The sequence below is a fragment of the Phascolarctos cinereus genome, unplaced genomic scaffold (genome assembly GCF_003287225.1).
Source record: "Phascolarctos cinereus isolate Bilbo 61053 unplaced genomic scaffold, phaCin_HiC Scaffold_5;HRSCAF=322, whole genome shotgun sequence".
Classification (NCBI taxonomy): domain Eukaryota; kingdom Metazoa; phylum Chordata; class Mammalia; order Diprotodontia; family Phascolarctidae; genus Phascolarctos; species Phascolarctos cinereus.
In genome coordinates, this window is record NW_027555958.1 from 42,122,034 (window position 1) to 42,138,077 (window position 16,044).

At 51.1% G+C, this 16,044-nt stretch overlaps 1 protein-coding gene across 1 annotated transcript; it reads left to right on the plus strand.

The window, feature by feature from the left end:
* Positions 1-211: 211 nt before the first annotated feature.
* Positions 212-15,069, plus strand: LOC144457617 (uncharacterized). Its single transcript, XM_078155460.1, is given in 16 exon segments — positions 212-326; positions 600-752; positions 755-994; positions 997-1,891; positions 1,893-2,332; positions 2,512-2,574; positions 2,654-3,406; positions 3,409-4,129; positions 4,219-4,991; positions 4,994-6,463; positions 6,466-7,058; positions 7,150-9,310; positions 9,395-10,840; positions 10,925-12,010; positions 12,095-14,206; positions 14,756-15,069. Coding segments are annotated over 16 exon segments (13,335 nt in total).
* Positions 15,070-16,044: the final 975 nt, after the last annotated feature.

A 16,044-nucleotide genomic window follows, 5' to 3' on the forward strand; every position in this document is an offset into this window, starting at 1 on the left:
TCAAGGGGAAGCGAGCGATCAGGCAGGAGAGAGGAAAGTGATTCTTCTAGGCACGCTGTGTCTGGTGAGAGAGAGTCCAGAGATGCCAGTGGTGCAAGTAGGCATGCAACCAGCAGCAGACAGGAACGAGACTCTTCTGGGCACTCAGTGACAGGTCAAAGACAATCCACAGATTCTACATCAAGGGGAAGACAGGGATCAGGCAGGAGACATGAACAAGATTTTTCCAGACACTCTGTGTCCCATGAAAGAGAGTCCAGTGATGCTCGCAGTGGGGGAAGGCATGGATCCAGCGCAGACAGGAAAGAGACTCCTCTGGACATTCAGTGAGTGATCAAAGACAGTCCACGGATTCTACATCGAAGGGAAGAGAGGGATCAGGCAGGAGACAGGAACATGATGATTCGACACACTCAGGGTCGGGTCAAAGACCAGTCCACAGATTCTAGGTCTACCAAGAAGAGAGGGATCAGGCAGGAGAGAGGAACGTGACTCTTCCAGACACGCGGTATCTGGTCAGAGACAGTCTAGAGATGCTAGTAGTGGAAGTAGGCATGGAGCGAGCAGCAGACAGGAACGAGACTCCTCTGGACATTCAGTATCTGGTCAAAGACAGTCCACGGATTCTACATCAAGGGAAGAAGAGGGATCAGGCAGGAGACAGGAACATGATGATACTAGACACTCAGGGTCTGGTCACAGAGAGTCCAGAGATGCCAGTACTGGGGGTAGGCATGGATCCAGCAGCAGACAGGACGTGACTCTTCGGGACACTCAGTGACTGGTCAGAGAGAGTCCACGGATTCGAGGTCTAGTGGAAGACAGGTATCTGGCAGGAGACAGGAGCATGATGATTCTAGGCACTCAGGGACCGGTCGGACAAACTCCAGAGATGCTAGTAGTGGGGTTAGCCATGGATCCAGCAGCAGACAGGAACGAGACTCTTCTGGGCACTCAGTGACTGGTCAAAGACAGTCCACGGATTCTACATCAAGGGAAGAGAGGGATCAGGCAGGAGACAGGAATGTGATGATACTAGACACTCAAGGTCTGGTCACAGACAATCCAGAGATGCTAGTAGTGGAGTAGGCCATGGATCCAGCAGCAGACAGGAACGAGACTCTTCTGGGGACTCAGTGACGGGTCAGAGACAGTCCACGGATTCGAGCTCTAGTGGAAGAGAGGTATCTGGCAGGAGACAGGAACATGATGATTCTAGGCACTCAGGGTCCGGTCAGACAAAATCCCGAGATGCTAGTAGTGGGGTTAGCCATGGATCCAGCAGCAGACAGGAACGAGACTCTTCTGGGCACTCAGTGACTGGTCAAAGACAGTCCACAGATTCTACATCAAGGGGAAGCGAGCGATCAGGCAGGAGAGAGGAAAGTGATTCTTCTAGGCACGCTGTGTCTGGTGAGAGAGAGTCCAGAGATGCCAGTGGTGAAAGTAGGCATGGAACCAGCAGCAGACAGGAACGAGACTCCTCTGGACATTCAGTATCTGGTCAAAGAAAGTCCACGGATTCTACATCAAGGGGAAGAGAGGGATCAGGCAGGAGGCAGGAACATGATGATACTAGACACACAGGGTCTGGTCACAGGGAATCCAGAGATGCCAGTACTGGGGGTAGGCATGCATCCAGCAGCAGACAGGGACGTGACTCTTCGGGACACTCAGTGACTGGTCAGAGAGAGTCCACGGATTCGAGGTCTAGTGGAAGACAGGTATCTGGCAGGAGACAGGAGCATGATGATTCTAGGCACTCAGGGACCGGTCGGACAAACTCCAGAGATGCTAGTAGTGGGGTTAGCCATGGATCCAGCAGCAGACAGGAACGAGACTCTTCTGGGCACTCAGTGACTGGTCAAAGACAGTCCACGGATTCTTCATCGAAGAGAGGGCTCAGGCAGGAGACAGGAATGTGATGATACTAGACACTCGAGGTCTGGTCACAGAGAATCCAGAGATGCTAGTAGTGGGGTTAGCGATGGATCCAGCAGCAGACAGGAACGAGACTCTTCTGGGCACTCAGTGACTGGTCAAAGACAGTCCACAGATTCTACAACAAGGGGAAGCGAGCGATCAGGCAGGAGAGAGGAAAGCGATTCTTCTAGGCACGCTGTGTCTGGTGAGAGAGAGTCCAGAGATGCCAGTGGTGCAAGTAGGCATGGAACCAGCAGCAGACAGGAACGAGACTCTTCTGGGCACTCAGTGACAGGTCAAAGACAGTCCACGGATTCTACATCAAGGGGAAGCGAGCGATCAGGCAGGAGAGAGGAAAGTGATTCTTCTAGGCACGCTGTGTCTGGTGAGAGAGAGTCCAGAGATGCTAGTAGTGGAAGTAGGCATGGATCCAGCAGCGACAGAAAGAGACTCCTCTGGACATTCAGTGAGTGATCAAAGACAGTCTACGGATTCTACATCGAAGGGAAGAGAGGGATCAGGCAGGAGACAGGAACATGATGATTCGACACACTCACGGTCGGGTCAAAGACAGTCCACAGATTCTAGGTTACCAGAAGAGAGGGATCAGCAGGAGAGAGGAACGTGACTCTTCCAGACACGCGGTATCTGGTCAGAGACAGTCTAGAGATGCTAGTAGTGGATAGGCGGAGCGAGCAGCAGACAGCAACGAGACTCCTCTGACATTCAGTATCTGGTCAAAGACAGTCCACGGATTCTACATCAAGGGGAAGAGAGGGATCAGGCAGGAGGCAGGAACATGATGATACTAGACACTCAGGGTCTGGTCACAGAGAGTCCAGAGATGCCAGTACTGGGGGTAGGCATGGATCCAGCAGCAGACAGGGACGTGACTCTTCGGGACACTCAGTGACTGGTCAGAGAGAGTCCACGGATTCGAGGTCTAGTGGAAGACAGGTATCTGGCAGGAGACAGGAGCATGATGATTCTAGGCACTCAGGGACCGGTCGGACAAATTCCAGAGATGCTAGTAGTGGGGTTAGCCATGGATCCAGCAGCAGACAGGAACGAGACTCTTCTGGGCACTCAGTGACTGGTCAAAGACAGTCCACGGATTCGAGCTCTAGTGGAAGAGAGGTATCTGGCAGGAGACAGGAACATGATGATTCTAGGCACTCGGGGTCCGGTCAGACAAAATCCCGAGATGCTAGTAGTGGGGTTAGCCATGGATCCAGCAGCAGACAGGAACGAGACTCTTCTGGGCACTCAGTGACTGGTCAAAGACAGTCCACAGACTCTACATCAAGGGGAAGCGAGCGATCAGGCAGGAGAGAGGAAAGTGATTCTTCTAGGCACGCTGTGTCTGGTGAGAGAGAGTCCAGAGATGCCAGTGGTGCAAGTAGGCATGCAACCAGCAGCAGACAGGAACGAGACTCTTCTGGGCACTCAGTGACAGGTCAAAGACAATCCACAGATTCTACATCAAGGGAAGACAGGGATCAGGCAGGAGACATGAACAAGATTTTTCCAGACACTCTGTGTCCCATGAAAGAGAGTCCAGTGATGCTCGCAGTGGGGGAAGGCATGGATCCAGCAGCAGACAGGAAAGAGACTCCTCTGGACATTCAGTGAGTGATCAAAGACAGTCCACGGATTCTACATCGAAGGGAAGAGAGGGATCAGGCAGGAGACAGGAACATGATGATTCGACACACTCAGGGTCGGGTCAAAGACAGTCCACAGATTCTAGGTCTACCAGAAGAGAGGGATCAGGCAGGAGAGAGGAACGTGACTCTTCCAGACACGCGGTATCTGGTCAGAGACAGTCTAGAGATGCTAGTAGTGGAAGTAGGCATGGAGCGAGCAGCAGACAGGAACGAGACTCCTCTGGACATTCAGTATCTGGTCAAAGACAGTCAACGGATTCTACATCAAGGGGAAGAGAGGGATCAGGCAGGAGACAGGAACATGATGATACTAGACACTCAGGGTCTGGTCACAGAGAGTCCAGAGATGCCAGTACTGGGGGTAGGCATGGATCCAGCAGCAGACAGGGACGTGACTCTTCGGGACACTCAGTGACTGGTCAGAGAGAGTCCACGGATTCGAGGTCTAGTGGAAGACAGGTATCTGGCAGGAGACAGGAGCATGATGATTCTAGGCACTCAGGGACCGGTCGGACAAACTCCAGAGATGCTAGTAGTGGGTTAGCCATGGATCCAGCAGCAGACAGGAACGAGACTCTTCTGGGCACTCAGTGACTGGTCAAAGACAGTCCACGGATTCTACATCAAGGGGAAGAGAGGGATCAGGCAGGAGACAGGAATGTGATGATACTAGACACTCAAGGTCTGGTCACAGACAATCCAGAGATGCTAGTAGTGGAGTAGGCCATGGATCCAGCAGCAGACAGGAACGAGACTCTTCTGGGGACTCAGTGACGGGTCAGAGACAGTCCACGGATTCGAGCTCTAGTGGAAGAGAGGTATCTGGCAGGAGACAGGAACATGATGATTCTAGGCACTCAGGGTCCGGTCAGACAAAATCCCGAGATGCTAGTAGTGGGGTTAGCCATGGATCCAGCAGCAGACAGGAACGAGACTCTTCTGGGCACTCAGTGACTGGTCAAAGACAGTCCACAGATTCTACATCAAGGGGAAGCGAGCGATCAGGCAGGAGAGAGGAAAGTGATTCTTCTAGGCACGCTGTGTCTGGTGAGAGAGAGTCCAGAGATGCCAGTGGTGAAAGTAGGCATGGAACCAGCAGCAGACAGGAACGAGACTCCTCTGGACATTCAGTATCTGGTCAAAGAAAGTCCACGGATTCTACATCAAGGGGAAGAGAGGGATCAGGCAGGAGGCAGGAACATGATGATACTAGACACACAGGGTCTGGTCACAGGGAATCCAGAGATGCCAGTACTGGGGGTAGGCATGCATCCAGCAGCAGACAGGGACGTGACTCTTCGGGACACTCAGTGACTGGTCAGAGAGAGTCCACGGATTCGAGGTCTAGTGGAAGACAGGTATCTGGCAGGAGACAGGAGCATGATGATTCTAGGCACTCAGGACCGGTCGGACAAACTCCAGAGATGCTAGTAGTGGGGTTAGCCATGGATCCAGCAGCAGACAGGAACGAGACTCTTCTGGGCACTCAGTGACTGGTCAAAGACAGTCCACGGATTCTTCATCAAGGGGAAGAGAGGGCTCAGGCAGGAGACAGGAATGTGATGATACTAGACACTCGAGGTCTGGTCACAGAGAATCCAGAGATGCTAGTAGTGGGGTTAGCGATGGATCCAGCAGCAGACAGGAACGAGACTCTTCTGGGCACTCAGTGACTGGTCAAAGACAGTCCACAGATTCTACAACAAGGGGAAGCGAGCGATCAGGCAGGAGAGAGGAAAGCGATTCTTCTAGGCACGCTGTGTCTGGTGAGAGAGAGTCCAGAGATGCCAGTGGTGCAAGTAGGCATGGAACCAGCAGCAGACAGGAACGAGACTCTTCTGGGCACTCAGTGACAGGTCAAAGACAGTCCACGGATTCTACATCAAGGGGAAGCGAGCGATCAGGCAGGAGAGAGGAAAGTGATTCTTCTAGGCACGCTGTGTCTGGTGAGAGAGAGTCCAGAGATGCTAGTAGTGGAAGTAGGCATGGATCCAGCAGCAGACAGAAAAGAGACTCCTCTGGACATTCAGTGAGTGATCAAAGACAGTCTACGGATTCTACATCGAAGGGAAGAGAGGGATCAGGCAGGAGACAGGAACATGATGATTCGACACACTCACGGTCGGGTCAAAGACAGTCCACAGATTCTAGGTTTACCAGAAGAGAGGGATCAGGCAGGAGAGAGGAACGTGACTCTTCCAGACACGCGGTATCTGGTCAGAGACAGTCTAGAGATGCTAGTAGTGGAAGTAGGCATGGAGCGAGCAGCAGACAGCAACGAGACTCCTCTGGACATTCAGTATCTGGTCAAAGACAGTCCACGGATTCTACATCAAGGGGAAGAGAGGGATCAGGCAGGAGGCAGGAACATGATGATACTAGACACTCAGGGTCTGGTCACAGAGAGTCCAGAGATGCCAGTACTGGGGGTAGGCATGGATCCAGCAGCAGACAGGGACGTGACTCTTCGGGACACTCAGTGACTGGTCAGAGAGAGTCCACGGATTCGAGGTCTAGTGGAAGACAGGTATCTGGCAGGAGACAGGAGCATGATGATTCTAGGCACTCAGGGACCGGTCGGACAAATTCCAGAGATGCTAGTAGTGGGGTTAGCCATGGATCCAGCAGCAGACAGGAACGAGACTCTTCTGGGCACTCAGTGACTGGTCAAAGACAGTCCACGGATTCGAGCTCTAGTGGAAGAGAGGTATCTGGCAGGAGACAGGAACATGATGATTCTAGGCACTCGGGGTCCGGTCAGACAAAATCCCGAGATGCTAGTAGTGGGGTTAGCCATGGATCCAGCAGCAGACAGGAACGAGACTCTTCTGGGCACTCAGTGACTGGTCAAAGACAGTCCACAGACTCTACATCAAGGGAAGCGAGCGATCAGGCAGGAGAGAGGAAAGTGATTCTTCTAGGCACGCTGTGTCTGGTGAGAGAGAGTCCAGAGATGCCAGTGGTGCAAGTAGGCATGCAACCAGCAGCAGACAGGAACGAGACTCTTCTGGGCACTCAGTGACAGGTCAAAGACAATCCACAGATTCTACATCAAGGGGAAGACAGGGATCAGGCAGGAGACATGAACAAGATTTTTCCAGACACTCTGTGTCCCATGAAAGAGAGTCCAGTGATGCTCGCAGTGGGGGAAGGCATGGATCCAGCAGCAGACAGGAAAGAGACTCCTCTGGACATTCAGTGAGTGATCAAAGACAGTCCACGGATTCTACATCGAAGGGAAGAGAGGGATCAGGCAGGAGACAGGAACATGATGATTCGACACACTCAGGGTCGGGTCAAAGACAGTCCACAGATTCTAGGTCTACCAGAAGAGAGGGATCAGGCAGGAGAGAGGAACGTGACTCTTCCAGACACGCGGTATCTGGTCAGAGACAGTCTAGAGATGCTAGTAGTGGAAGTAGGCATGGAGCGAGCAGCAGACAGGAACGAGACTCCTCTGGACATTCAGTATCTGGTCAAAGACAGTCAACGGATTCTACATCAAGGGGAAGAGAGGGATCAGGCAGGAGACAGGAACATGATGATACTAGACACTCAGGGTCCTGGTCACAGAGAGTCCAGAGATGCCAGTACTGGGGGTAGGCATGGATCCAGCAGCAGACAGGGACGTGACTCTTCGGGACACTCAGTGACTGGTCAGAGAGAGTCCACGGATTCGAGGTCTAGTGGAAGACAGGGCAGGAGACAGGAGCATGATGATTCTAGGCACTCAGGGACCGGTCGGACAAACTCCAGAGATGCTAGTAGTGGGGTTAGCCATGGATCCAGCAGCAGACAGGAACGAGACTCTTCTGGGCACTCAGTGACTGGTCAAAGACAGTCCACGGATTCTACATCAAGGGGAAGAGAGGGATCAGGCAGGAGACAGGAATGTGATGATACTAGACACTCAAGGTCTGGTCACAGACAATCCAGAGATGCTAGTAGTGGAGTAGGCCATGGATCCAGCAGCAGACAGGAACGAGACTCTTCTGGGGACTCAGTGACGGGTCAGAGACAGTCCACGGATTCGAGCTCTAGTGGAAGAGAGGTATCTGGCAGGAGACAGGAACATGATGATTCTAGGCACTCAGGGTCCGGTCAGACAAAATCCCGAGATGCTAGTAGTGGGGTTAGCCATGGATCCAGCAGCAGACAGGAACGAGACTCTTCTGGGCACTCAGTGACTGGTCAAAGACAGTCCACAGATTCTACATCAAGGGGAAGCGAGCGATCAGGCAGGAGAGAGGAAAGTGATTCTTCTAGGCACGCTGTGTCTGGTGAGAGAGAGTCCAGAGATGCCAGTGGTGAAAGTAGGCATGGAACCAGCAGCAGACAGGAACGAGACTCCTCTGGACATTCAGTATCTGGTCAAAGACAGTCCACGGATTCTACATCAAGGGGAAGAGAGGCATCAGGCAGGAGGCAGGAACATAATGATAGTAGACACACAGGGTCTGGTCACAGAGAATCCAGAGATGCCAGTACTGGGGGTACGCATGCATCCAGCAGCAGACAGGGACGTGACTCTTCGGGACACTCAGTGACTGGTCAGAGAGAGTCCACGGATTCGAGGTCTAGTGGAAGACAGGTATCTGGCAGGAGACAGGAGCATGATGATTCTAGGCACTCAGGGACCGGTCGGACAAACTCCAGAGATGCTAGTAGTGGGGTTAGCCATGGATCCAGCAGCAGACAGGAACGAGACTCTTCTGGGCACTCAGTGACTGGTCAAAGACAGTCCACGGATTCTACATCAAGGGGAAGAGAGGGATCAGGCAGGAGACAGGAATGTGATGATACTAGACACTCAAGGTCTGGTCACAGACAATCCAGAGATGCTAGTAGTGGGGTAGGCCATGGATCCAGCAGCAGACAGGAACGAGACTCTTCTGGGGACTCAGTGACGGGTCAGAGACAGTCCACGGATTCGAGCTCTAGTGGAAGAGAGGTATCTGGCAGGAGACAGGAACATGATGATTCTAGGCACTCAGGGTCCGGTCAGACAAAATCCCGAGATGCTAGTAGTGGGGTTAGCCATGGATCCAGCAGCAGACAGGAACGAGACTCTTCTGGGCACTCAGTGACTGGTCAAAGACAGTCCACGGATTCTACATCAAGGGGAAGCGAGCGATCAGGCAGGAGAGAGGAAAGTGATTCTTCTAGGCACGCTGTGTCTGGTGAGAGAGAGTCCAGAGATACCAGTGGTGAAAGTAGGCATGGAACCAGCAGCAGACAGGAACGAGACTCCTCTGGACATTCAGTATCTGGTCAAAGACAGTCCACGGATTCTACATCAAGGGGAAGAGAGGGATCAGGCAGGAGGCAGGAACATGATGATACTAGACACACAGGGTCTGGTCACAGAGAATCCAGAGATGCCAGTACTGGGGGTAGGCATGCATCCAGCGGCAGACAGGGACGTGACTCTTCGGGACACTCAGTGACTGGTCAGAGAGAGTCCACGGATTCGAGGTCTAGTGGAAGACAGGTATCTGGCAGGAGACAGGAGCATGATGATTCTAGGCACTCAGGGTCCAGTCGGACAAACTCCGGAGATGCTAGAAGTGGGGTTAGCCATGGATCCAGCAGAAGACAGGAACGAGACTCTTCTAGGCACTCAGTGACTGGTCAAAGACAGTCCACGGATTCTTCATCAAGGGGAAGAGAGGGCTCAGGCAGGAGACAGGAATGTGATGATACTAGACACTCGAGGTCTGGTCACAGAGAATCCAGAGATGCTAGTAGTGGGGTTAGCGATGGATCCAGCAGCAGACAGGAACGAGACTCTTCTGGGCACTCAGTGACTGGTCAAAGACAGTCCACAGATTCTACAACAAGGGGAAGCGAGCGATCAGGCAGGAGAGAGGAAAGCGATTCTTCTAGGCACGCTGTGTCTGGTGAGAGAGAGTCCAGAGATGCCAGTGGTGCAAGTAGGCATGGAACCAGCAGCAGACAGGAACGAGACTCTTCTGGGCACTCAGTGACAGGTCAAAGACAGTCCACGGATTCTACATCAAGGGGAAGCGAGCGATCAGGCAGGAGAGAGGAAAGTGATTCTTCTAGGCACGCTGTGTCTGGTGAGAGAGAGTCCAGAGATGCTAGTAGTGGAAGTAGGCATGGATCCAGCAGCAGACAGAAAAGAGACTCCTCTGGACATTCAGTGAGTGATCAAAGACAGTCTACGGATTCTACATCGAAGGGAAGAGAGGGATCAGGCAGGAGACAGGAACATGATGATTCGACACACTCACGGTCGGGTCAAAGACAGTCCACAGATTCTAGGTTTACCAGAAGAGAGGGATCAGGCAGGAGAGAGGAACGTGACTCTTCCAGACACGCGGTATCTGGTCAGAGACAGTCTAGAGATGCTAGTAGTGGAAGTAGGCATGGAGCGAGCAGCAGACAGCAACGAGACTCCTCTGGACATTCAGTATCTGGTCAAAGACAGTCCACGGATTCTACATCAAGGGGAAGAGAGGGATCAGGCAGGAGGCAGGAACATGATGATACTAGACACTCAGGGTCTGGTCACAGAGAGTCCAGAGATGCCAGTACTGGGGGTAGGCATGGATCCAGCAGCAGACAGGGACGTGACTCTTCGGGACACTCAGTGACTGGTCAGAGAGAGTCCACGGATTCGAGGTCTAGTGGAAGACAGGTATCTGGCAGGAGACAGGAGCATGATGATTCTAGGCACTCAGGGACCGGTCGGACAAACTCCAGAGATGCTAGTAGTGGGGTTAGCCATGGATCCAGCAGCAGACAGGAACGAGACTCTTCTGGGCACTCAGTGACTGGTCAAAGACAGTCCACGGATTCTACATCAAGGGGAAGCGAGCGATCAGGCAGGAGAGAGGAAAGTGATTCTTCTAGGCACGCTGTGTCTGGTGAGAGAGAGTCCAGAGATGCCAGTGGTGAAAGTAGGCATGGAACCAGCAGCAGACAGGAACGAGACTCCTCTGGACATTCAGTATCTGGTCAAAGACAGTCCACGGATTCGAGCTCTAGTGGAAGAGAGGTATCTGGCAGGAGGCAGGAACATGATGATACTAGACACTCAGGGTCTGGTCACAGAGAGTCCAGAGATTCCAGTATTGGGGGTAGGCATGCATCCAGCAGCAGACAGGGACGTGACTCTTCGGGACACTCAGTGACTGGTCAGAGAGTGTCCACGGATTCGAGGTCTAGTGGAAGACAGGTATCTGGCAGGAGACAGGAGCGTGATGATTCTAGGCACTCAGGGTCCAGTCGGACAAACTCCGGAGATGCTAGTAGTGGGGTTAGCCATGGATCCAGCAGAAGACAGGAACGAGACTCTTCTGGGCACTCAGTGACTGGTCAAAGACAGTCCACGGATTCTTCATCAAGGGGAAGAGAGGGCTCAGGCAGGAGACAGGAACATGATGATTCGACACACTCAGGGTCGGGTCAAAGACAGTCCACAGATTCTAGGTCTACCAGAAGAGAGGGATCAGGCAGGAGAGAGGAACGTGATTCTTCCAGACACGCGGTATCTGGTCAGAGACAGTCTAGAGATGCTAGTAGTGGAAGTAGGCATGGAACCAGCAGCAGACAGGAACGAGGCTCCTCTGGACATTCAGTATCTGGTCAAAGACAGTCCACGGATTCTACATCAAGGGGAAGAGAGGGATCAGGCAGAAGACAGGAACATGATGATACTAGACACTCAGGGTCTGGTCACAGAGAATCCAGAGATGCTAGTACTGGGGGTAGGCATGCATCCAGCAGCAGACAGGGACGTGACTCTTCTGGGGACTCAGTGACGGGTCAGAGACAGTCCACGGATTCGAGGTCTAGTGGAAGACAGGTATCTGGCAGGAGACAGGAGCATGATGATTCTAGGCACTCAGGGTCCGGTCAGACAAACTCCAGAGATGCTAGTAGTGGGGTTAGCCATGGATCCAGCAGCAGACAGGAACGAGACTCTTCTGGGCACTCAGTGACTGGTCAAAGACAGTCCACGGATTCTACATCAAGGGGAAGAGAGGGATCAGGCAGGAGACAGGAATGTGATGATACTAGACACTCAAGGTCTGGTCACAGACAATCCAGAGATGCTAGTAGTGGGGTAGGCCATGGATCCAGCAGCAGACAGGAACGAGATTCTTCGGGACCCTCAGTGACTGGTCAAAGACAGTCCACGGATTCGAGCTCTAGTGGAAGACAGGTATCTGGCAGGAGACAGGAACATGATGATTCTAGGCACTCAGGTTCCGGTCGGACAAAATCCCGAGATGCTAGTAGTGGGGTTAGCCATGGATCCAGCAGCAGACAGGAACGAGATTCTTCGGGACCCTCAGTGACTGGTCAAAGACAGTCCACGGATTCCAGGTATAGTGGAAGACAGGCATCTGGCAGGAGACAGGAGCATGATGATTCTAGGCACTCAGGGTCCGGTCGGACAAACTCCCGTGATGCTAGTAGTGGGGTTAGCCATGGATCCAGCAGCAGACAGGAACGAGACTCTTCTGGGCACTCAGTGACTGGTCAAAGACAGTCCACAGATTCTACATCAAGGGGAAGCGAGCGATCAGGCAGGAGAGAGGAAAGTGATTCTTCTAGGCACGCTGTGTCTGGTGAGAGAGAGTCCAGAGATGCCAGTGGTGCAAGTAGGCATGGAACCAGCAGCAGACAGGAACGAGACTCTTCTGGGCACTCAGTGACAGGTCAAAGACAATCCACAGATTCTACATCAAGGGGAAGACAGGGATCAGGCAGGAGACATGAACAAGATTTTTCCAGACACTCTGTGTCCTATGAAAGAGAGTCCAGTGATGCTCGCAGTGGGGGAAGGCATGGATCCAGCCGCAGACAGGAAAGAGACTCCTCTGGACATTCAGTGAGTGATCAAAGACAGTCCACGGATTCTACATCGAGGGGAAGAGAGGGATCAGGCAGGAGACAGGAACATGATGATTCGACACACTCACGGTCGGGTCAAAGACAGTCCACAGATTCTAGGTCTACCAGAAGAGAGGGATCAGGCAGGAGAGAGGAACGTGACTCTTCCAGACACGCGGTATCTGGTCAGAGACAGTCTAGAGATGCTAGTAGTGAAAGTAGGCATGGATCGAGCAGCAGACAGGAACGAGACTCCTCTGGTCATTCAGTATCTGGTCAAAGACAGTCCACGGATTCTACATCAAGGGGAAGAGAGGGATCAGGCAGAAGACAGGAACATGATGATACTAGACACTCAGGGTCTGGTCACAGAGAGTGCAGAGATGCCAGTACTGGGGGTAGTCATGGATCCAGCAGCAGACAGGAACGAGACTCTTCTGGGCACTCAGTGACTGGTCAAAGACAGTCCACAGATTCTTCATCAAGGGGAAGCGAGCGATCAGGTAGGAGAGAGGAAAGTAATTCTTCTAGGCATGCTGTGTCTGGTGAGAGAGAGTCCAGAGATGCCAGTGGTGCAAGTAGGCATGGAACCAGCAGCAGACAGGAACGAGACTCTTCTGGGCACTCAGTGACAGGTCAAAGACACTCCACGGATTCTACATCAAGGGGAAGAGAGGGATCAGGCAGGAGACAGGAACATGATGATACTAGACACTCAGGGTCTGGTCACAGAGAGTCCAGAGATGCCAGTACTGGGGTTAGCCATGGTTCCAGCAGCAGACAGGAACGAGACTCTTCTGGGGACTCAGTGAGGGGTGAGAGACACTCCACAGATTCTACATCAAGGGGAAGAGAGGGATCAGGCAGGAGACATGAACAAGATTTTTCCAGACACTCTGAGTCCCATGAAAGAGAGTCCCGTGATGCTCGCAGTGGGGGAAGGCATGGATCCAGCCGCAGACCGGAAAGAGACTCCTCTGGACATTCAGTATCTGGCCAAAGACAATCCACGGATTCTACATCAAGGGGAAGAGAGGGATCAGGCAGGAGACAGGAACGTGACAATACTAGACACTCAGGGTCTGGTCACAGACAGTCCACAGATGCCAGTATTGGGGGTAGGCATGGATCCAGCAGCAGAGAGGAGTGTGACTCATCGGAACACTCAGTGACTGGTCAGAGAGAGTCCACGGATTCGAGGTCTATTGGAAGAGAGGTATCTGGCAGGAGACAGGAACATGATGATTCTAGACACTCAGGGTCTCGTCACAGACAATCCAGAGATGCTAGTAGTGGGGTAGGCCATGGATCCAGCAGCAGACAGGAACGATACTCTTCTGGGGACTCAGTGACGGGTCAGAGACAGTCCACGGATTCGAGGTCTAGTGGAAGAGAGGGATCAGGCAGGAGACCTGAACAAGATTCTTCAAGACACTCAGTTAGTGATTTTAGCCAATCAAATCACAGCAGAGGAGACGCCCAATCCAGTGACAGCCATAGAGTGTCTCGTGCTTCTGAGGGGCATTCTGTGGGTAGTCGACAACCAAGACATGCTTCGGGTTACAGGTGGAGACATGGTAGTTATGGCAGTGCCCAATATGATTATGGACAGACTGGTTATGGACACTTTGCAGACAGCAGGATTAGTAGTCGGACTTCTAGCCCTCTGTGGTCCAAGAATATGACTCTCAGTCTTTTTTCTGTGCGTGGAAATTCATTCTTAAATTATGACTATACTGACTCTGAGTCAAGTACAAGAAGTTATGGCTCCTCCATGGTAAGCAACAAGCAACATAATAGACATCACTCTAAACCTAGCACTACTAGAATGCAGATTTCAAGTTCTGGCCATTCTAGTGATGAGGAAGGACTATTACACAGGAGACAATCAGTGTCTTCCCCTGCACGATCCAGGTCTGGTCACGGATGGTCACCATCCCCTGATAGACAGTCGGAATCTAGAACAAGGAGGATAGGAAGAAGAGGATCCACCCCTGGGAAGTCAAGGAATAGCCCAACCAGAATTCCAGGAAGACAAGAACCAAGTCATTACCAGTTAGGGGATGGTCCTATTGAGGGTAGAGAAAAACCATCATATGGTCAGGGACAGTCAGAGATAAGCAACAGACAGTCAGGTGACCCTCAGGATCACTCTAGGCCTAGAACAACTAGAAGACATGGATCCAGTCTTGCCCTATCAAGTGATAGCCTTAGGCAGTTAGGTTCCAGGCATAGACAGACAAGTCATGAGGAATACAGTGACAGATTAAGCCACTCTGACTCTGGCCATGAAAACACAGAGTATAGCATGAACTACAATAACAGATCCAATTCACACCAATCTGCTGGTAGCTCTGACCAGATAGGAACAAGAGATCATTGGCATGGAAATCCATCAGGTCACAGAACCTCAGAGGGTACTAGGCGAAACAGGTCCGAATCAAGCTCCAGTGTGCCTGAGGACAGTGGGAGACACAGACAAGGTATTGTTGGTTCTCAGAGATCCAGAGTCATTGGTACAAGAGAGAGAACCTACTCAGGCTCCTACTATCCTAGCAGTGTTACCCCTCTCTATGAGTACATTCAGAAGCAAATGTATAACTACTATTATTGAAAAGCCAGCAGAAAACCAAGTAACAAGGAAATGAAGAAATGAGAAAGAAGAAATGATAAGTCTCAACTATACCAGTGTTCATGACACTTACTTCTGGGAACAGGGCTGTGTTTTTCTATCTTTTCAACAAAATTATACTTTCTTCTGTTTGGTGTTAGTTTTTTTTTTTTTTTATGAATGTGCCACTTAAGGATGTAGGGTACTTGAATTCTTAGGTAGTGGTGAATAAAAGTAGAATTTGTGCGGCAATATTCAAATTTATTCAGAAGGTTAAGGTACAAACTATATATAACTCTCAACTGAGTATTCATTTTTGGAGTTTTTTCATGACATCACTTGACTGCTGTAAATGTGGATCATTTCTCTCCAAGGAGCTACAAAATCTGCCTTCCCTATGTGTTCTCAAAGATTAAGCTGCAGTCTAGCATCAAGTGCCATATCCAATGACATGGAAAGAGAAGGGAAACTAAAAACAGGGACAGAACTTCAGCAATTTCTTTGAACCTTACGGTCATCCCACTGCAATTCCTATACCATTTATATAGGCAAGCTGAAAATTAACATGAAAAACTGGTATTGTCTATGTCTCTTTCTACCTGTTTTGTCTACCTGAGACAGGTAGTTACCTTTGAAGAATGGGCACTGAGCCATTTTTTTGTCCAATGGTCCAAAATCTAAACTCTATTTTGAACTTAAAAATAAAGATTTGGGGGGGAATCTGTTCTAAGCTGGGGGAAAAAACAATGGAGGGCTTGTATCCTTGAGCTGTGACTTCTGCATTATACCACCTTTCTTTCTGGGTAGAAAATCAAATGCAATTAGGAGGGGAGGGTTAATATGTATGTTATTGCTATATTACTTATAATTGATTGTAACACCCTTGAGATCATTGATCTTCAAGGACATTTGATTCAAAAATTATATTTTACGAAAATAAACAATTGATGATCAAAAATTGCTGTTTGTCTCTGCTCT